The sequence below is a fragment of the Aulonocara sp. 'chitande type north' Nkhata Bay genome, linkage group LG12, assembly GCF_057382095.1.
Source record: "Aulonocara sp. 'chitande type north' Nkhata Bay isolate Kocher_YH1m ecotype deep benthic linkage group LG12, A_spYH_male_GT1.1, whole genome shotgun sequence".
Taxonomy (NCBI): Eukaryota; Metazoa; Chordata; class Actinopteri; order Cichliformes; family Cichlidae; genus Aulonocara; species Aulonocara sp. 'chitande type north' Nkhata Bay.
In genome coordinates this window covers 26,513,948-26,535,798 of record NC_141355.1, presented here as the reverse complement: position 1 = coordinate 26,535,798, position 21,851 = coordinate 26,513,948, and the positions used below count along the sequence as shown (strand labels likewise).

General features: G+C 38.4%; 1 protein-coding gene across 1 annotated transcript; it reads left to right on the top strand.

Annotated features, from left to right (window-relative positions):
- Positions 1–1,313: 1,313 nt before the first annotated feature.
- hsd17b3 (hydroxysteroid (17-beta) dehydrogenase 3) lies at positions 1,314–19,320 on the top strand. The gene is made up of 11 exons (XM_086314681.1): positions 1,314–1,537; positions 12,945–12,991; positions 13,215–13,290; positions 13,402–13,509; positions 14,419–14,486; positions 14,981–15,025; positions 15,749–15,783; positions 15,919–16,000; positions 16,086–16,151; positions 16,286–16,435; positions 16,525–19,320. The coding sequence occupies exons 1-11, from the start codon at positions 1,387–1,389 to the stop codon at positions 16,630–16,632; spliced, it is 936 nt and encodes a 311-aa protein (XP_086170807.1). The 5' UTR covers positions 1,314–1,386; the 3' UTR covers positions 16,633–19,320.
- The last annotated feature ends 2,531 nt before the right edge of the window (positions 19,321–21,851 follow it).

The following is a 21,851-nucleotide window of genomic DNA, read 5'->3' as shown; positions in this document are numbered from 1 at the left end:
TTATGCATTTACTGAATACTGATCACATCAAATAAATATAGTTTACCACATAAAGCAACCTACTCAGTGCAAGACACCAACTGACTAAATGTGCCCTATTTCAGTATTTCTCAAAATCAGAGTAACTTGATATTTGTGTGGAAAATGCTGGTCAAATAGCCTTTAATGTGTTCTGGGCAATAAGCAGACATATTACAGACATATCACTTAAGTATCTGAGAAAGTACAAGTACTGTGAGAAACTAGTTCGCCTTTTTGCACATAGCCCATTGTCAGGTGACATGCAGAACATGTTTTTCCACACAGTTATCTAACTGTAAATCATAGTGACACTAATCCCTATCAGTCTTCGTTTGAATTTCGGTGGCCATTTCACTGAAGGCTGTGTATTAACTGGGATAACTTACAATTATGGTACGCATGTCAAGAAAAAAGCTTTCTAGACATTATAACGACAAGAAAGATGATCACTTTTGACAAACAATGGATTTGTTGATACAAACAGAATAGAAGAGAAATATCCTTTATTGTCCCTCGTTGGGAAATTCACGTGTTACAGCAGCAAAGTGAAAGGCAGACAGAACTTGCAGATTCAAGTAAAGAATATCAAATAAAAAATGAGAAATGACAATTTTACAAATACTTGATCAGACATTGCAGCGCTAAAGGTGAGTGAGACTTTTTTTAAATGAAAATGAAGTCATAATGCAGCTGCTCAGAACACGATAAGATTTAATTACACACTTAGCACTCTTCCATACCTACCAGCCTAAGTTTGTGTGTATGTGTGTGTGTGTGTGTGTGTGTGTGTGTGGGTGTGTGTGTGTGTGTGGGTGTGTGTGTGACTGTCTGCCTGTCTGTGTGTATATTGAGATGTTCTTTAACCCTTGTGTGGTGTTCGTATTTTTGTTACTCAGCCAGTGTTCATGGGTCTGGTGGACCCGCTAGAGTTTTGGCTTTCCAAATTAACACTATCAAACAATTTTATGTTAAATTACTCAACAGATGTTTACTTCATCCCAATTACAAGACATATGAACAGCAAACATGGTTAATTTTTTCCCTTTACCTTTGTTAGATCACATTTATGAATTAATGTGCTTCTCGTTTTTCTTTTATATAAAATGTTATAAATAAATCAGTTATAATCAAGTGGAGTGAGTGGAAAGACACAACACATTTACACGTGAAAAAATAATTAATTGTTTAATTTTTCTTTTGAAAAAAACTGAACACGGGTCTCACAGACCCGAACACCATACAAGGGTTAAATGGGAGGATCCTGTTCCTCGTTCCCTCTTTGTGTCAGTCTTTCCCGCTGAACAAAAACGTTTCTCTCACAGACTCACAGACACTTGACTCCTGAGCCTTCTGTACCAGAGAAGCATGGATTTCATGGAACTCTTTTTCATTTCTCTTGGTACTGGAGTTGTGGTGTACTATGGAGTGAGGCTACTGCTTTTCAGTAGGATGCTTTTTCCAAAACTGTGGTTTCCACTGCCAAAAACTTTCTTCACCTCAATGGGAGAGTGGGCAGGTGAGCAGCATGTTTATGCATGTCCACATGTATGCGTTTGTGCTGTGCGTGTCTGTGCCATGTGTAATGAATACCATACAATCTTCAGTAGGTCATACTATGATAAATAAATCCTGGAACTTCAGTAGGTTACGTAGTATCAAGCCAACATAGGTATCACGTTTTGTGATACAACACTACATTTATGTGTATACTGTATGTAATTAGAACTTTTAAATGACTACATTATTTGAATTAATTAATAAGCTAAAGTGTACATGGCAGAATCTGCAAGTGCCATGAACACTAAGCAGTGAAAGTGATTTAGTTGATCAACTTGTGTGTAAAAGTGCATTTAGTAGGTCACAATAGCGTGAGTCCCCTGCCCAAACTTGTTTTAACATTTCATCGTTACACAAGATTGCGCTTGTGCGCTGATATACCCAAAGGAGGCAAGTCCCGACGCTTAAAATACTTCTTTTTTTTATATACTTGCAGGGCAGCTGATATATGTACAGAAAACACAATTCAAATTCAATATCAAAATGTATGGAACATCAAGCATAAACTGCATGTTTTTCACATAACATCCATTCTGAGATGAGCAAAATGATCCGCGTCATCATAATTGACATTGGAAAAAAGCTGCATAACGACAAGTCATACCTGTGTGACTAGTTTAACAGGAAGAACTTGGTATAGTACAGGGAGTCAGAAATATTCCTCTACCTTACCACACTATAGCCTACTCTTCCGAAAAATGTAAAGAAAACATAACAACTACATTTATTTTATACACAATTACATGTAGTGATAAGCTTACTGACAAAATGCACCATATTCCATTCATTTTCAAACTTGTAATAATTTAGATTGGCATGTAGTTGTGTAAAAAGGGCTGTTAAAGTGCAAATTATGATACGCAAATTATATATGCAAACTGTTTCTAATTAAGAATAGGAAAAACATTTTCAGATTTCAAGAACAGAGAAGTAAAGCCAAACCTTCGGGTTGAAAATGGCAAATTACTGTTGAAGGTTTGATTTAAACCAATCATGTTTTTCAGTGTTTTCCCAAAACATTTTACCCTGAAGTGTTTTTGTAGTGAGTGGATATACAGGATTAAGAATAATAAGCAGGAAGCTTTTACATTCGAAGTGGGTACAACAAATCTAACATAAACACTCCAAATGAAACTACAGAATAGAGTCAACTTAAAGGCGGCTGAGGAAATGAGCAAATACTTGCTCTCTTGTCAATCTCCTTGTGACATTCCTCTGCAGGTCCAGAAGCAGTTTCATTCACTCAAGAGGTTTGCTTTGGCATCTTCTGAAGGGGTTATTCTCTCACAGTGCTCAAAGAAGCCTAATAAAAACACTGGGCTGATCTTGCTTTTCTTCCCAAAGCCCACTTTCCTTCCCACTTTCATTCCAGAGGAATAACATCTGAACAGCACGGCTGCATAAATGACACCCCTCTCCAATTATTTCTCCCAATAATTGGAAAGCCCCATTTGTATCCCTCTTCAGACCTTTTAAACATTTTTAGTTTCAAGAAGCCTAAGCGGTGTTGTGCATGTGCATGGATCTATTGATAACAAAGAATAAGTTACTCAAATGGCAATGCCCCATTTTTTAGAAGCTCACAAATAATTAGGACAATTAACTATTTCACTATCAGGTGAGGCATTTTCTTTTTTTCTTTCATAATAATTAGGCAGATAAGAGATGTGGGCTTTTCAAATATAAGTGCTGTACTTGTATTTGGTAGCTGTCCACCAATAAGATGTCAGTGCAAGTGAAGGAGGGAATCACTAGGCTGAACAACCAAAACAAGCTTGCCAGAGAGACACTAAAAATGCAGGAGTAACCTAACCATCAGTTGTGAAGGCACTGGGCAGCTCAGCAGCACCCAAACACAACATCTAACCAAGGTAAGAACACTTTTAAGGTGGTACGTGAATCATCATCAAGAGGTACAATCAAGAGATGCTTTCATGAATGTAATTACAGAGGGTTTACACCGAGATGCAAATCACTGGTCATACACAGAAACAGTAAGGCCAAAAAACATCTAGCAGAGCCTGCAAACCAGATAGATGAAACTCAACTTAACTTGTACCAGAACGATAGCAAGGGAAACTGCTCGTGATTTGAAGCATACCGCCTTATCTGACAAAGATGGTAAATGGTAAATGGCCTGCATTTGTATAGCGCTTTACTCAGTCCCTAAGGACCCCAAAGCGCTTTACACTACATTCAGTCATTCACCCATTCACACACACATTCACACACTGGTGATGGCAAGCTACATTGTAGCCACAGCTGCCCTGGGGCGCACTGACAGAGGCGAGGCTGCCTGACACTGGCGCCACCGGGCCCTCTGACCAGGTAGGGGCATTATTACGACATGTGTGTGTATGGTTCTAATTGTGAGTGAATCACTATTGTTTACTGATAATGTGACTGATAAATGTAGAAGGATGAATTATTTAGTGTGCAGGGCTATACGCTCTGCTTAGATTCAGCCATGTGCTGCATAACCTATCAGGCAGTGCAAATAGATAATGACCCAAAGCATGTTGCAAAAGCAACCCAAGAGTTTCTCAAGCCAAAGTAATGGGATACTCTTCAATAGACAAATAATTCATTTGATATTAGTCAAATAGAGCATGTTTTTTAGTTACTGAAAATAAAATCTGAAGGTAGAGAGAAAAGCAAACCGAATGTAGTTGCAGTTAAGGCCTGAGCAAAGCATTAACATCTGGTGATGTCCACAAGATTTCAATATAACTTAAAATGATCTTAGTTTGTCCAGCTTTTTGAGTTTCTAAACACAGGGAACTATGCACAATGACGACTGTGATTCCTAAAAGTTAAACCACTTGAATTAAAGTTGAAATTCTGCCCTTAAATCACATTTATGTTATTTGATTTAATATCCGCTGCGCTGGTGGACAGAGGCAACATTGCAAACACTGTGTCTAAACATTGTGTCATCCTTCAGTATTTATTTACTCAAATGGTAAATGGTAAATGGCCTGTATTTGTATAGCGCTTTACACATCCAGTCACCCACCCATTCACACACACATTCACACACTGATGATGGCAAGCTACTCAACTCTGACAATAGAGTACAATGAACTCGCTGTGACATATTAAAGTGAAGTAACTGTGGCGAGCTTTGTGAGATCACACAGTTTTTGTATAAAGTGGACAAATATGGCACTTAGAAACACTGTTAACAATGGGGACAAATAGACTTTCTATTCCCTTGTTGCCCTTGTTGAGTGCATAGGCTCAACATTAATTTAATATTGGAAAATGTCTTAAGTTGGCTTCCAGTTTTACTATCCTGCTGGCTTTTAAATGACAGTCTTTCTTGCTGCATCACTCTCACACAACAGCACATTTGTCTTTGAAGAGAAGCCTCCACAGGCTGCTGCAGTTCACAGAGCTCATTTGCATAAAGGAAAATGTCACAGTCATGTCTGGTTTCAAATTATTTTGGGTATGTTGATTTTATTCAGTTTGTCACAGAGGAATCCAATTTTTTTTTTATAACCAAATGTTATATAACTACATAATGCTGTGTTTCTTCACTCTCAGAAAAATAATGGTTCTTAAATGGTTCTTTTTAAAGACTCTATGGTTCTTCAAAGAACATTACCAGCTAAGGACCCTTTTAATTTATGAAAATGTTGTTTCATATTTTTCATTAAATATCACAAATAGATTTTAAATATATTGTAGTGGGCTAGGGGAAAGGGCCGCTGGCTAGAGGACAACTTAGAACACGTATATCTGATGTTAACGTGTTCTAAGTTGTATTGTTGTAATGGCAGTTACAGTTATCAGGTGTTGATTTGCCATTTTTGTGTAAAATTACAGCTGCTGTGTTTTCTGTGTTTGGTGTAGCCAGCGGAGCACCGTGAGTTAGACTGCTGTGTCCGTTTACCACCTCTCACTGCTGTGGTGTATGACGGAGTGATCCTAATTAAAGGCTGTGCTCGCTGTAGTTTAGCATTACAGCTAATGCAGGAATAGCAAGTTGAATACAGAAGTCTTCGTCTACATGTCTGACCTTGCCACAATATTGTTTTGTTTAAGTTATTTGAAGGAAATGACACAGAAGAGTGATTTTCCTGTGACTGGCTCAGGTTTGAGTAACAGTGGAAATCATGAATTACAGATGCTGCAATCTGCAAAAAGGTGGACTATAATTAAATTGTGAAGGGACAAGAAGTTGTTCTTGGGTTAGACATCTTTAATAATCTATTGAAGTAATACACTAAAGGACCAGGGGTGAAGCTCTAGTGTAGCTGTCTGTCATTTTTGTTGCAGTACATGTCATTTAGAAGCTTTCTCTTGAAATATTATGGTGCTGACCAGCAAAGGGTAGCTGAGATGTTATTCTTTCCTCATGACTTCCAGCCCTTCCAGTGCTGCAGTGTCAACAGAGGCGTTTAATCCTCTCATTGTGTTATGGGCGTGCAAAAGGACATCCTTTGAGCTGAACATTTCTGTGCAGGAAGGCCGATAAATGTCCAGCTCCAAGTTGGCTCATTTAGAAGAAACATGCTCATTCTAAATGTGCGACTGTTTTTATGGTCTGAAAAACAAAGTATTTCCCCAAGCGAAAATTGTTTTTATGGATGAAATACTACAAAGAATTTCTCAGAATCAACTGAACCCGTTCAGTTCATGTTGATAGTACAGATATAGACATACATCAACAAATCAAGAAAACAAGTGATCTGCTCTGCTAGTTTGCCAAAAAATATTAAAATTCATCAGACAACTGTAGTAAGCAGTGTTGGTCAAGTTACTTGAAAAAAGTAATCAGTAACTAATTACTGATTACTTCCCTAAAAAAAGTAATCCCATTGCTTTACTGATTACTTATTTTCAAAAGTAATTAATTACTTAGTTACTTAGTTACTTTTTAAAAACACGATTTACAACCTGAGTAGGTGATAAAGCGATAGATCTTTCAGCCCAATTCTACTTTTTCTGTATAATCCATCATACAAAATGTAATCAAATGGAAAAGTCCCTTTTTAAAACTTGTTTTATTAGTTTTAACCTTTTAACTTTATGCATCATGCAAAAATTTAATTATATGCAACATTCTCGGACTGGAAGAAATTTGTTTAACATTTAAACTTATTTTCTGCACATTCCAGCACATAAAATATATTTTTTTGTGTGTGTTTACACTCTTTCAAATAGATGCAAGTAAAACACAGCAGAAAATAAATAACATCAAAGACTAGCGGTCCTGTTGCTCTATTTTCACTTGTAAAGCAGGAGTGGCGTAAGTGGAGGTTTACCCGGTCACTGGAAGAATCCGCGAGTTTCTCTGTGAGTTTCCCATTACGTCATAGCACACTCGGTGCTTGCTTGGAAGTTTAGGGGGTTTTTTTCGCTGTAAAAAGAAGTTTTCTTCCCACGCACAACGGACACTAATGTTTTTGTCACTTTTTATGGAATCAAACTCAAAGTAAGGTCAGTATTTCCACGCTTTAAATGCTGCACGCTCATACTCTCTCCCGCACTCATATGATCCATTGTTGATCTGCACACAGCTGTTGTCACTGTCATGAGATATTCTCGCAAAAAAATCACGGTTTTAGTAACGCAGTTACGCAGCGTTCCTACGGGAAAGTAACAGTAATCTAATTACGGTTTTTGCAATAGTAATCCCTTACTTTACTCGTTACCTGAAAAAAGTAATCAGATTACAGTAACGCGCCCATCTCTGGTAGTAAGTCAGCTTATGAACGTAAATGACAACTTTGCACAAATATTACAAATACTATACTATATATAGTATATATGTACTATATACTATATACTATATTCCTTAGTGGAACAATTTCCCTACAGTGCAGCTTACTTGCAGCAGCTGTCTGACAAGTCCTTTGCTGTTGCGTCAGTAAAAACATCTGGTGTAGATACTCTGCCAAATCAAGCATGGGGAGCTACTTGCTATGGCGACCCCTTGTGAATGAGCTGAAAAAAACCTTCCCTAATCCATCCATCCATCCGAGATGGCTTTCTTTGTTTTTCTTTTAATTTTAAGAAGCATCAGTGCAGAATAGTTTTGTGGAGGTTCTGCATAAAAATATGCTGAAATTATTTATTGCATCTTGTAATGTCTTGATGCATCCAGGTAAGGAAATTCCAAAAAGTTGATTCTGTTCATCTGGACATAGCGTTTTCAGTGTTATTTCTTCAGTATCAGCTGACTGCAATTTTTTCCACCCTTATAAACAGTACATTTGCGTAATGACTATAACTGTCGTGGTCCTGGGTCATTTTGACCCAGCGCCCCCCTTTTTCTTTTTTTTTTCGGTTTTAAGTTCATTTGTTACTCTAAGGAGTTAGTCTATGGGTCCTTAGTTGTTCAGTTTGGATTTCCCCTCGTGTCTTTACCCCCTTTGTCCCCCTCTGTGTACTGGAGTTCTGGTGCCTTGTTTTCCCCTCCTTGTGTTCTATTCCATGTTTCCCCAGGCCATCATGTCTGTGCTCTCCCTCGTGCTCCTCAGTGTTCTCTCTTACCCCCAGTCTGCGTCTCTGTGTATTTCCTGTTTTATTGTGAAGGTCCGTGTCTTATGTCAGTGTGTTCAGCTCACGTTTCCCCTGTCTCATCAGGTCAATTAGGTTCAGCCCTCCTGTTTGCCATTCTGCATTTTCCTCTGTGTGTATTTATAGTGTGTGCTCATCGCTGGTTTGTCTGTGTTACCTCCACGTGTCATCCCGTGTTCCACCACAGATGTTTTCCTCTGAGTTATGGTTTCATATTTGTTTAGGTTTGTTCTTAGTTTCCGTCCATCCCATCTCTGTTCTGTCTGTATTATCACCTCATGTAAATAAAGCCCACTCATTGCATCGTCAGTGCCTGCGATTGGGTCCTTTTCCCTTCAACCCCACACAACTCCCACTGCAGCAGTGACATAAACTAGCACTACTGGTGAACAATGGCCTGTGCAGTCAGTTTCTTGATCATTAATATGCAAATTTTTACAACCAATGATCAACAACTACTGATCAAAGACCACTGATCAATGGTCATGAGTGCCATTCACAGAGCATTGTGAGATGGGGAAAGATGTACCCTTAGGTCCGCTCCTCAATTCAGAAGGTGTGAATAGACTGTGGAGTCCTGGCCTGACAAGTTAGCTCTTCTGTGGTACATAGGACCATTGATCAATCATTGCTGATCAATGGTCATTACAATTTGCATCTTAATGATCAAGAAACTGATCTCACAGCCCATTTTTCGCCAGTAGTGCTAGTTTAAGCCATTACGCAAATGTGCTGTTTATAAGGTTGGAAAAATTTGCAGGCAGTTGAGACCAAAGAACTCACACTGAAAATACTACGTCCAGATGAAGAGAATCAACTTTTTGGGTACATCTTGTAATGTTTCTTCTTTAAAAATCACGATACAGGACAATCTGTGTTTCACATAGTTTATGTTTTCATAGGGATTATTCAAATGGTTCCTGTCCATTGGCAAGTATTTTAAATAAATGCTCTCCTTTCACCTCCACTGTATTTTGGTGGATGCAAAAATTGTAAAAAAAAAAACCCAAAAAAACAAAAACATACATAGTGTATTTCAGGTTTGTTGCAATTGAATTAAAAAATATTTGAGTAATCAAGGAATATTGAAATACCAGATTTGAGGTTAGTCTAGATAAAGTTTGTGTAAACTTAAATAACAGTAACTCAGTTTCTGCAGACAAAATAAAAGGACATTGACTAAGGCAGCCTATTTTTGCCACTCTACCAAGGGAACAATATAACACTATTTTTATTCTTTTGTGTTATAGCATTATAAAATCTTGTTACTATGTGAAAAGTTAATTGTTCTAATTTGCAGTTATAGTAAGAAAGAGAGCGCATGTTTCTAATATAGTGGCTTTTCTTCAATGACTCACCATTAAATCCAGAATCGAATTTAAATTTTTATGTACTCCTCACATACAAGGTCTTGAATAATCAGGCCCCATCTTATCTTAATGACCTTATAGTACCATATCACCCCCATTACAGCATTTTGCTCTAGGACTGCGGGCTTGCTTGTGGTTCCTAGAGTATTCAAAAGTAGAATGGGAGGCAGAGCCTTCAGCTTTCAAGTCCGTCTTCTGTGGAACCAGCTTCGAGTTTGAATTTAGGGGACAGACAGCCTCTGTACTTTTAAGATTAGGCTTAAGACGTTCCTTTTTTGATAAAGCATATAGTTAGGACTGGATCAGGTGACCCTGAATCCTCTGTTAGTTATGCTGCAATAGATCTAGGCCGCTGCGGGATTCCCATGATGCATTGTTTCTTCTTCAGTCACATTTTTAAATTTACTATGTGTTTATACACCCCTCTGTATTAATTATTAGTTATTATTATTATTCTCTGACTCTCTTCAACAGCATGTCTTTGTCCTGTCTTTGGCTGCCCCTCCCTTAGCCTGGTTCTGTTGGAGGTTTCTTCCTGTTAAAAGGGAGTTTTTCCTTCCCACTGTCGCCAAAATGCCTGCTCGTAAGGGGTCATATGATTTCGTATGAATATTGGGGTTTTCTCTGTTTTCTTTACAATATAAAGTGCCTTTATATTGTTGAGATTTGGCGCTATATGAATAATATTGTCTCCTGGGTGAGGTGTTCCGGGCATGTCCCATCGGGGGCAGGCCCTGAAGCAGACACAGGACACGCTGGAGAGATTACAGTGGCTTGCAAAAGTATTCGGCCCCCTTGAACTTTCCCACATGTTGTCACATTACAGCTACAAACATGAATCAATTTTATTGGAATTCCACGTGAAAGACCAACACAAAGTGCTGTACATGTGAGAAGTGGAACAAAACTCATACATGATTCCAAACATTTTTTTTTACAAATAAATAACTGAAAAGTGGGGTGTGCGTAATTATTCAGCCCTCTTTGGTCTGAGTGCAGTCACTTGAACATCCCACGGAGCACTGTTCAAGCGATCATTCAGAAATGGAAGGAGTATGGCACAACTGTAAACCTACCAAGACAAGGCCGTCCACCTAAACTAACAGGCCGAACAAGGAGGGCGCTGATCAGAAATGCAGCCAAGAGGCCCATGGTGACTCTGGACGAGCTGCAGAGATCTATAGCTCAGGTGGGGGAATTTGTCTGTCAAATATGGTGGTGGCAGCATCATGCTCTGGGGGTGCTTCTCTTCAGCAGGAACAGGGAAGCTGGTCAGAGTTGATGGGAAGATGGATGGAGCCAAATACAGGGCAATCTTGGAAGAAAACCTCTTGGAGTCTGCAAAATACTTGAGACTGGGGCGGAGGTTCACCTTCCATTAGGACAACGACCCTAAACGTAAAGCCAGGGCAACAATGGAATGGTTTAAAACAAAACATATCCATGTGTTAGAATGGCCCAGTCAAAGTCCAGATCTAAATCCAATCGAGAATCTGTGACAAGATCTGAAAACTGCTGTTCACAAACACTGTCCATCTAACCTGACTGAGCTGGAGCTGTTTTGCAAAGAAGAATGGTCAAGAATTTCAGTCTCTAGATGTGCAAAGCTGGTAGAGACATACCCTAAAACACTGGCAGCTGTAATTGCAGCAAAAGGTGTCTCTACAAAGTATTGACTCAGGGGGCTGAATAATTACGCACACCCCACTTTTCAGTTATTTATGTGTAAAAAAAAAAAATGTTTGGAATCATGTATGATTTTCGTTCCACTTCTCACGTGTACACCACTTTGTATTGGCCTTTCATGTGGAATTCCAATAAGATTGATTCATGTTTGTGGCTGTAATGTGACAACATGTGGAAAAGTTCAAGGGGGCCGAATACTTTTGCAAGCCACTGACTGAATACCTGTTAGGACCATTTGCCTGAGCATTTATAGTTTTCTTTCCAGATAATCACTAAATGGATTTTGTGCTTGTGTGTGCTTAGTTTATAAAGCAGATGTGTTTACTAATGTTACAGTAATAATCCTTATCTTCTCCTGGGGCATAGTGCAGATGATCACAGTTTTAGTGCCTCTCCCTTTAAGAACGCACTCTTTTCGAGTTTTTTTTGTTTTGTACTGATTGCTCCATGCAAACATTGAGAATCACACACAACTCACTTTGAACTTACCATAAGTGGGCTGGTACAAAGAAACTCCCATTTCTGTCAGTCGAAGGAAGTTTAACAACAGAAATTTGTATTATAGATGAATATAAAAAAAAAGTGGATTTTCTTTCTGTCATCTAATTGTTTATTTAATTATTTGGTGCAGGATGAATAGACATGAGGGACGTCTTTATCAACAGGAAACATTATAAAACTTATTTGAAAAAACTAAAACTAAAATTTCCAATGCTATCCAGTGGGCCAAATTGCAGTTTTTGCTGGGCCAATTCTGGTCCTCAGGCCTTGTGTTTGACTCTCCTGGCTTAGAGCCTTTAGAGCAGTCTGAAACTTGAGCTTTTGGTTCACTGCGGTAACTTTTACTTATGTTGACTATATTATTTAAAACTTTGATCATGTTTAACATGAGCACCATATATTAAAATCAAAACGTCCACTTCTCATCACATAACCTCACCGCACATGCTCAGTTTGGTTATTTTCACTGTTTCATTGTCTTGAATGTAGTTCTTAAGTTGATATAATTAGGTTGTTTGTTTGTTTGTTTTTTATAGTTCAGTATGTATATCTACATGTTAAAGCCCTATTTGAACATACTGCTGCCTGTTTGTGTATACTGTGGTTTTCACTAAAGAAGAAATATAAATGACAAAACTTAGCGGATTGCATTTCATAAAACGGAGGCTCAATGTGAGGTTTCTTTGTCATTTGATACTTTCCTAATTAAGTAGTAAAAGTGTGAATTCAATTTATTTGTTCAGCTGAACAAATTAAAACGGAGGCTTAATTTCAGTTCCTGTTTCAGTAGTTAATAGGCAGTGTCACATTACTCATTTCCCCCCTGTGCTAACAACACTTCAAACCATGGGATCTTTTTAATGTTTTAATGGCTTTACACAATTTTCTCAGTGCTGTAAAACATAATTAGATATGAATTCTCATTTAGGTCTGAAAACGGTGATGAAAACAGCCTGTGGTCTTTGTAATAAGGGCCAGGAGGAAATGGGAGAGCAGTGAACACTCAGAAACAAGCTGTTCCTATCAGTTCTTTATCACACCAGGGGAACATGCTGTTTTAGCACAGTTTGTACAAACAGAATGGAGTGAGGATTAAACTAATGTAAACAAATAATAAAACAATCCTGGGATTTGGCTGAAAGCAGAGGAAGATGGGTAAGGCAGTGCATTACTGTACTGTTCTGTGCAGTACAGTGCCTCTAGTGGTCAGAATGGAAACTGCAGGAGATTTGATGAGGGATTCATTTGTAATTTTCAGTCTCTCCATCCTCCTTTCAGTGGTGACTGGTTCTTCAGAGGGAATAGGAAGAGCATATGCATTTGCAGTAAGTGACTGTTTAAATAACTCTGCTTGTGTTCTCATAAAACAAAACGAATACACATACTGTACATAATATCTTTTTATATTTTAGCAAATACTTATATGTATAATAATTTGAAATGAGCACACCATAGTTAAACTACTGTTCCTTTGAGGCACACTTGCTACTTTTTGCTGTGTAACTGTGTTTTCATATGTACTTTTCCACTATCGCTATTGCATCTCAGCTAGCTCAGCGGGGAATGAACATTGTAGTCATGAGCAGAACCAAAACAAAACTGGATCAAGTGGCTAAAGAGATAGGTATCTATGTGCATGTTTTATTTTCTTTGCTTCCTAAAATGTATGATATCTGCTAATATGCTGTTGATCCAGGCAAACGGTGCACAATATTTGTCTTTTCATTGTTCACAGGAGAAGCCACAGGGCAGAGGGTGAAAGTGATAGCAACAGATTTTACCAAAGAAAATATCTTTAGTGAAATTGAAGAGCAACTGAAGGACCTCAACATAGGAGTTTTAGGTGAGCTTTTATTTGTGCCTCCAGTGTGTGAATGTGTGTGTGAATGGGTGGATGACAGGTTGTGTAAAGCGCTTTGGGGTCCTTAGGGACTAGAAAAGCGCTATACAAATACAGGCCATTTACCATTTACCATTTACCATACAAAATCCAGTTCCAAAAAAGATGGCATGCTGCGTAAATAGAAACACAATCCAATGATTTGCAAATCTCATGAGCCCATATTTTATTTACAACAAAACATCTTCATTTTTAAACACCATTTTAAGAAAAACATTAGCTTTTAAGCACTAAGCTGGGGCAGAGCCATGTTTACTGCAATGTAGCAGCCCCTCTTCTTTTAAGAACAATTTGTAAATCTGCTGATTTTACAGACTGTGGAATTTTGGGAGATGAATGTTGTTCCATGTTTTGTCCGATATAGGATTCTAGCTGCTCAACAGCCCTGGATCTCCTTTGTCATACTTCTTTGGTGAAAGTTATGGAAGATCGGCAGGCCTGTCAGCACCCAGACAATGCAGTTGTAGTTGATGCAGAATCGAGTTGATCAATATTTTGCTGGAACATGCAAAGATTTCCCCCAAAAAAGACAACCAACCTGTTACCGATCAATCTAATCAGCTGCAAAACATTCCTCCAGTTGTTTCTTTTTAGTATCATTTACTTTTCCAGCCTTTTGCTGCCACCATTCCAACATTTTTGAGACATGTCATTCACAGTGAGCTAACACTATTCATGAAATGGTCATTTTAAACATTCAACATATTCAACAACTGTAAATGAAACACAAATTTATAAAAATTTGCAAATCAACACAGGCACTTTGTGTTTAGAGACAAAAAAAATGGGGAAAAAACCCTAATTATTTAAGAAAATAATATCAGTTATTTTCCGCGCTTTTTTCTACCCCAGTCAACAATGTAGGAACGCTGCCTTGCTTCATTCCCTACAGATTCCTTGAGAATGATGAGCTGGACAAGGTCAGTAGTACCTCAGCAGCTTATACTTAAAGGTGTTTAGTTTTTGTGTATATGTTTATATTTGTTGTTCCTTATTAAAACCCATTGATGATTAGGCTCTAAAAAAATCATCCATGCTCACCTGCTAGCTGTGATTTCTGTATGACTCTCTTTATGGCTTTGGCAGATATAATAGCATCACCTGCATATGTGTGCAAATGTATAATAAACAGATCCAGGACCTTGTGCATGACTCCATGTACAATAAGTAAAAACAAAAAAAGAAAATACCACTACAACATTATGACTAACTATATATTGTTTGGATTGACCCCATTTGCATAATTATTACTTTTATTGGTAGTAAGTTTGACAGCAGATAGCATCCTGATGTTGAACCTCAGAGGGTTCAATTTATAATAACATGTTTTTAGAAGAGCATTTTAGCTCCAAATACATTTCTTTAGATATAAATAAAGAAATTATCTGAGACCCATGTTCATCTATGTTTTCAGACAATTACCAAAGTGATAAACTGCAATGTGAAGACGATGGCCAAGGTAAGATCATAGTTTTATTGTTACTACAAAACAATGAATTTAAGTTCATATTGATTGTTTATTGATGAAGACAGTATATAATCATCAGTATAATCTGAGAGGGTTTGCCAGTAAAGGAAGCGCACGTAAAGGATTTTGTAGAGCAGGGTTGTCAAAGTGGCACATACAGCCCACTATGATCTTAAGTGGGCCAGATCAATGAACTTCCCCTTTCTGTCATTTTAAAGAAGTTTAAAACAGATTCCTGAGATATGGAAGTATGATTTCAGCAGTATGTCTCAGTTTTCTACATAAAAACGACATAAAGTAATAAATTAAATTACAGACAAAGTTTCGGTAGCTTCACCCAGACTGTCCTGTAATTATAAAGCACAAAGTTTTTGTTAATTTGCAAAAAATGTTCTTTGTTTATTATCTTTTTTTTACTGTGCACCCAAACATTTTTTTTATAGTTAATAGTGAATGAACGGGGACTTTTCTGTTATTTACATACTTTTGTATAGAGTTAAAATATAGTTAAAACTCCACATTTTATGCCATCCTTTACATTTTCTAAAGCTGTCCAGTGGTCGGATTGGAGTCTTTGCCGGCCCAGTTCTGGTCCCCGGGCATTTTGTTTGACACCCCTGTTTTTTAAGGATTATTTGTATTGTTCTAAAACAAGTTAATGCTTTTCATTGCTTCATATGACTCAAGTCTGAACTTATTTTCTTTTGTTTCCAGATGTGCAAAATTATTCTCCCAGGCATGGCAAACAGGTTTCCTACCCATGTTTTCTTCATTAGATGTAATGTGTAAAGTGATGGATTATAACATGCTAATTAATACTGAGGTTGTGCTCATAAGTGTTGTTTAATTATTTATATCTGTTTGTATGTTTATTGTATTTATAGAGGGAAAGGGATGATATTGAATGTTTCTTCTGGAATTGCTTCTATCCCATGTCCCATGTACACCCTGTATGCTGCATCAAAGGCAAGTTTCACATCAGCGGCACACTTTTAAGTCTCTCTGCCCAGGCGACGTATGATCCTTCACATTTTAATTTGCGTTCTTATAGGTGTTTGTGGAAAGATTTTCTCAAGGTCTACAAGCTGAATACAAAGATAAGGGGATTATTATCCAGGTATTTTGATCCTCACTCAGACATCATCTCAAGTTTTATGAAACGAAAGCAATTATTTTCTTTAAACTAACTTTAAAGTCTTTTATTTCTTGTCCTCTTGTCCTAAATCTTTCCCTCTCATGCACTGTTTTCAGTCAGTGGCTCCATTCGGGGTATCCACTCGAATGGCTGGGTTCCAAAAAGCTAACATGATAACTTTTTCACCAGAAGACTTTGTAAAATATTCACTGCAGTACGTCAGCACTGGAGACAAAACAAATGGAAGCATCTGTCATACAGTTCTGGTAAGACTTAGAGTCGCAAACATAATGCCAAAAACTGCCACCAAGAGACTGACCTGCAGTATTGTATGTGTGTGTGCATGTGTGTACAGGGCTGGTTGCTGCAGACTATTCCACTTAAGATTCTCTATGCAGAACCTGTGATGCAAGGCTTACAAGACTACGCCAAGCAAAATCGAATGCAGGCTGGATTGGTCTAAATCAAAATCCATGTGTGACAGACATGCTGGTGTGCTTCAGATCATAAGTTCTTCTCCCCTTGCTTTTCTTTTTCCATCAACAGGTTAATCTTGGTTTCATCTGTCCGAAGACTGATATTTTTTTTTGTGGAGCTATGCAGGTTCGTTTAGATGCTTTCTCGGAAAGTCTAATCAGGTTTTCTTGTTCTTGACTGTAAACAGCGATTTGCATCTTGCTATAAACCCTCTGTATTTATGTTCATGAAGGCATGTCTTGATTGTAGACTTAGACGCACCTACCACCTTGAGAGTGTTCTCGACCTGGGTTGATGTTGAAAAGGTTTCTTTCTTCCTTTTTTTTGTTTAACCATCAAAATGATTCTGCCATCGCCTACTTTTGTAATCTTTGTGTGGTCTTTCAGGCATTTTGGTGTTCTTGAGCCGGTCAGTGTTTGGTCACTCCTGAAGTTTTTGCTATCTCTCGGATGATTTTGTTTGTTTTTTTTCAGTCTATGGCCTCCCTTACTTGTACTGACATCTTTGAAATTCCAGTGAACAGTTACTAAATCCACATTCAACACTCAGAATCCGCTTCAGAATAACACTGGAAAAGGCCTCGCCTGCCCAATTAATTTTTACAGTTGACTGACAAAACTGGTTGTGTACTAAAAAAAAAAAAAGTTATAACATCTACACAGTTAATGCATTGCCTTTGTCAAACAGCCCCTGAATTAAAGGTGAAAGTCTGCACTTCCATCACATCTTAATTGTTTGATTTAAAATCCACTGTCATGGTGTATAGAGGCAAAATTGTCTCACTGTCCAAATACTTATGGAACTAACTGTATTAATATGAATGCAGTAGTACTGTCTGAACTGTTTCCATGTAAAACACACATGTCTATAAATTACATTCTTAATTTAATCTCCACGTCTTCATCTTATAGGGACTGATGCATGTTGTTTGTTCACTCAAATAAATGAAATATCACCATTGTTGGTTTTAAACAATATTGTTACTGAACAAATGGTGCTTTTCAAGTTTACTTGAGTAATTAGTGTTATTTCATGTAATACTGTGCCCTCAAAAACAAGCTTTTCAATTTGCTTTAAAAAAAAAACCCTCAGGCCAAGTTATTCCACCCAAATGCAAAGTAACTGTTAACTTGCCAAAGCACTGCTTTTTGTTGTAATCAGACTATTACTTATTTATGAGTGTTCTTGTCAATAGAAAAATGATGTCGTGTTTCTCCTTCTTTGCACCTTCAGTTTTACGGTTCAGATATAAATCTCTTACTCCACACAGTTAATAATTCTGATGCAATTCAAGGTTAAAATTTACATAACTTTCTCATACGTGACTAAGCACTGATAGCAGTGACAAGTGTGTGTGTGTGTGTGTGTGTGTGTGTGTGTGTGTGTGTGTGTGTGTGTGTGTGTGTGTCTACATATCTTGTAGAGATATGAGTAATAAAAATAATAATGACACCTTATCTGCTAAACGGAAGGACCTGTCTTGTTCCATTAATTCACTCCTACACATCCGTACGCACGCACACACACACACACACACACACACACACACACACACACACACACACACACACACACACACACACACACTTTTAACTGTCATTAGCATCCTCTATTCTCCTCTGAGATTAAGAAAACATTTGCTCGCGTGATGGGAAGACGCAATCATCTCAGAATCAGACTCTTTTCTAATCCACAGCAGGAGTTCGGGACAGAGACTTATCAGCTTCTACCTGCATCCTCAGAAATTAGTTTGAAGGGTGTGCTGCAGACAGCATGATATACAGTGTTTAAAGAAAACAAAACCTTCCCTCATCTGTGTATGTATATATGCTGACACGCACAGCTGTTTTAATTAGCATGTGCTTCAGTGATGTCTGACCTAAAAGGGTCACTAATCACACGGAGACAGGGGTGTTTAGACAACCGTGATGAATGATCCTCCCCATGAGAGATAGTGTCGGGAATAAGAAAAAAGAAGGAGTGAGAAGGGGAGGAAGGTCAGAGTGACCCTGAGCTTAGATAGTCTATTCCTAGTCTGAATGTTTAAAAAAAAAGAAAGGAAAATAATGACCTGTTCACAAATCAAAACTCTGTTCACTTCTCTTGGTATCGATCAATGACTGTAGGAAACATATACACTGATTGGTATGGATATTCATGGTAAGAGAAAATCTCAGAATCTGTGAGCTCATCAGTTTATCTGTAATTGATACATATGACTTTGGTTTTGTAATATATTAAGACAGAAAATCCTCGATTTCCACTGTGTACATTCACAGCAACTACAAATAGTGTAGGAGCCAAACTCACGTCCACAAAGTCTTTTAAAATTGTCAAATTATCAAAAATGTATTGCTGCCTGATTGATCATCGCGAATAATGGCCGATGGTAAATCAAGTGTGTGGACGCTTTTAACGTATTCCTACCTGAGCTGTTTGTTTTTGTTGCACATCATTGTTCATGGTAAAGCTTCAATCTAACCTGGCCTGGACTGCAGATGTAAATTAGCCGTGTTGTTTAAATTTTTTAATGTTTTTTTCTTTGGTTTATGTATATTCGTTTACATGTATGAAAGGAAAGAAAAAAGAAAGGAGTATTTATCATACCAACACAAACAGGGTGACACAAGAGTAACTAGTAAATCATACTTCATGAAAAATAAAGATGTGTTTTAACTGAGTGATTTGATGTCTTCTCAGAGTTCTCTAAGGTCAACTGAATTTTATTTATGTAGTGTTTTTCATAAATACTACGAGCTGTAATAAATCATTGGAGTGATTTATTATTAATCATTCATCAGGCCCCGTTAGACCCTGAACTTGAGCTGTTAAGAATACGATGGGTGGATGTTGTGATCGTGTAAAGATTCGTCATGGCCACTAGAGGGCGCGAAATGTAAAGGTTTCATCGTGCCTTGGGATTCCAGAGCTATAGCGCTGCAGCAGAAATCCGGCGATCAAATGTAGTCAAATTACCATTTTTATCACAACACTGTTCCCCGCCACCGGGGGTTTCCCATCATGCGTGCTAAATTGAAATATCTGTGTAAATGCATCTACTTTCAAAGCTGCAGTCTGAGCAACGTGTGTGTTACCTGCAGCTGAAATCAAAGGATGTTTACCTGGGTTGTTCAACAGCAGGGACTTTCCTCACCTGGGGTGATCTGCGATTTATGGGTATGGGTGGCAGCACAATTATGACACCTTTTAATTTATAGTTTCCCTTACAAAGCCTCTCTAACGTCAAGTGCGGTTCTCAAAGCTAATATCTCACTTATTTTCCAGACAGTGTGTGGGAGAGCTTTCTACACACGCAGAATGAGGGCTTTAACCATCAGATAGGTCAGATTTTGGTACACATATTAAACCCAGAGTGTCTAAAGCCTCCAGCAGATAATGAATTCATTAAGGAAGGGGTCAAGAAAAAGGTTTTATCACAGAAGATGACCATGGGTGACATGGGTGGTCAGGGCTCTTGAAGACACCTTCTTGTGTGTACGTTTGTGTGTGTGTGTGTGTGTGTGTGTGTGTTGAAGCACGGGTAAGAAAAGGAGAGCCTTTGAGGATGCTCCCTGTGTGACTCCTTTCTCCTCCCTGGACACTGCTTGCATGTTGTTTCAGTAAACAGAAGGGTCCAAAGATGATCCAAGACAAGCACATTGCCACTGCAGCCCACCCAGAAGCCAAGGTCAGCACTACTAACCTTCAGACACATGCGTAAACTTACACACTAAACCAAGCTCACACAAAAAAAAATTCCAGGTTGACTCAAGTGTTTAGTTTGAAACTAGAACTTTATCCACTTTTGTGCTTGCAAAGTAAAACGAAGGTAGCAATTAACCCGGATAAAGGAGTTTTGAAAAAGTCCATACACTTACATACTTGACTGGCCAAACAGCCCAGATGTATATACTATACCTTTAACTCCATGTTGCCTTTTTTGGAGTGATGCTCATCTGTATTGATGGGCAAACATTCATAGAAGCTGAAATATTTCTATGACATAATTACCAATCTTGATTTTCTTGCTGAGCCCATGAACATTTAATTCCCACTGAGCAGTTCCAGGGGGGTAATTATTTCTCCCAGCAGTTATAATACCTACAGCTTTCCTGCCATCCAGGACTGGGCTCTTTGAAACTCAAGAAGATAATTCCAATCCTTCATCTTCTTCAAAAGAGCAGGCTGTCAGGGAAGAGCTGGACTGTCAGCGAGGGAAAGCAAACAAGCTGAAAGAAGAGGGACAAACGAGACAGAGAGAGTTTTAGAGAGATGGATGGTTTGAAAAATAAAGGGCAAGTAACTTCTCTGAGGGCCCAGTGCTCACATATGGCTAGGCTTTGCTTGTATAGCCTCACTTCAAGGCGAAGGGCCCTGCAAACATAAACAGTAGAGAGTCTGCAGCTGGAGCGGGGAGGCAGCCGCTTGCTCACCGAGACCTCTCTACACTAAACAATGGATCAAGTGACGCACAGGCCTTTGGCAGTGCAACAGAGACCCGGGCTGCTTAGAAAAGCCTTTCTTCCGTGCGTTTATATCTCTACTCTCTCAATATTTACCCCATGGGAAAACACACAATTTTCCATTCCTTTTGTTCTGAAAGCAGCAAAAAGAGTAGCCCTCCCATTTCCATCTCTCCCACCTTCAACACAGGGCAGGGTCAGAAAGGATAAGTGTCCTTTTTGTGCAAATCTTTAAAAATATTATAAAATTTTTGACAACAGTAGAACCCCAGCTAAAGAATTTAATAACTAAATTATTGCAACAGCTCGATAAAGGTGCTAGGAATGAAAAGATTAAAGCTTAAAGCTTAGATTTGCACTGAATCTCCTACACTGATATTCCCACACATGGCCTATTTCCAGCCGTGATGAGGAGAAGCAAACAAAATGCGGATTAGTCTCCCTTACTGTGTGAGTCACTGCATTAGAAACTTAGTTTGTACAAGTGTGTGCATGTGTATCTGTGTGTGTGCATCTGTGTTATATCTCTTTTATGATGGGGCACAATGGGGAAAGGAAGGGCTCGGGAGCTAGTGAATTAACCCAAATTACAGCTAGCAGTTACCCAGACAACTGGATAGGAATGAGGGGCAAATGGTGTGTAATTTTGTAATGAAGGGGGAGTTCTTTTTCACATTTCGAGACCTCCTCTGCCTGTTACCGTAACAGGAGGACTCTGTATCCCTCCAAAACAGTTGTTGC

Excerpts from the sequence above, each read along its gene's own strand:
- hsd17b3 (XM_086314681.1), top strand. The coding sequence starts at position 1,387 with ATGGATTTCATGGAACTCTTTTTCATTTCTCTTGGTACTGGAGTTGTG. Across the intron at positions 13,291-13,401 it reads TCAAGTGGCTAAAGAGATAG|GAGAAGCCACAGGGCAGAGG; the intron begins GTATCTATGTGC and ends CATTGTTCACAG. Across the intron at positions 16,152-16,285 it reads ATAAGGGGATTATTATCCAG|TCAGTGGCTCCATTCGGGGT; the intron begins GTATTTTGATCC and ends CACTGTTTTCAG.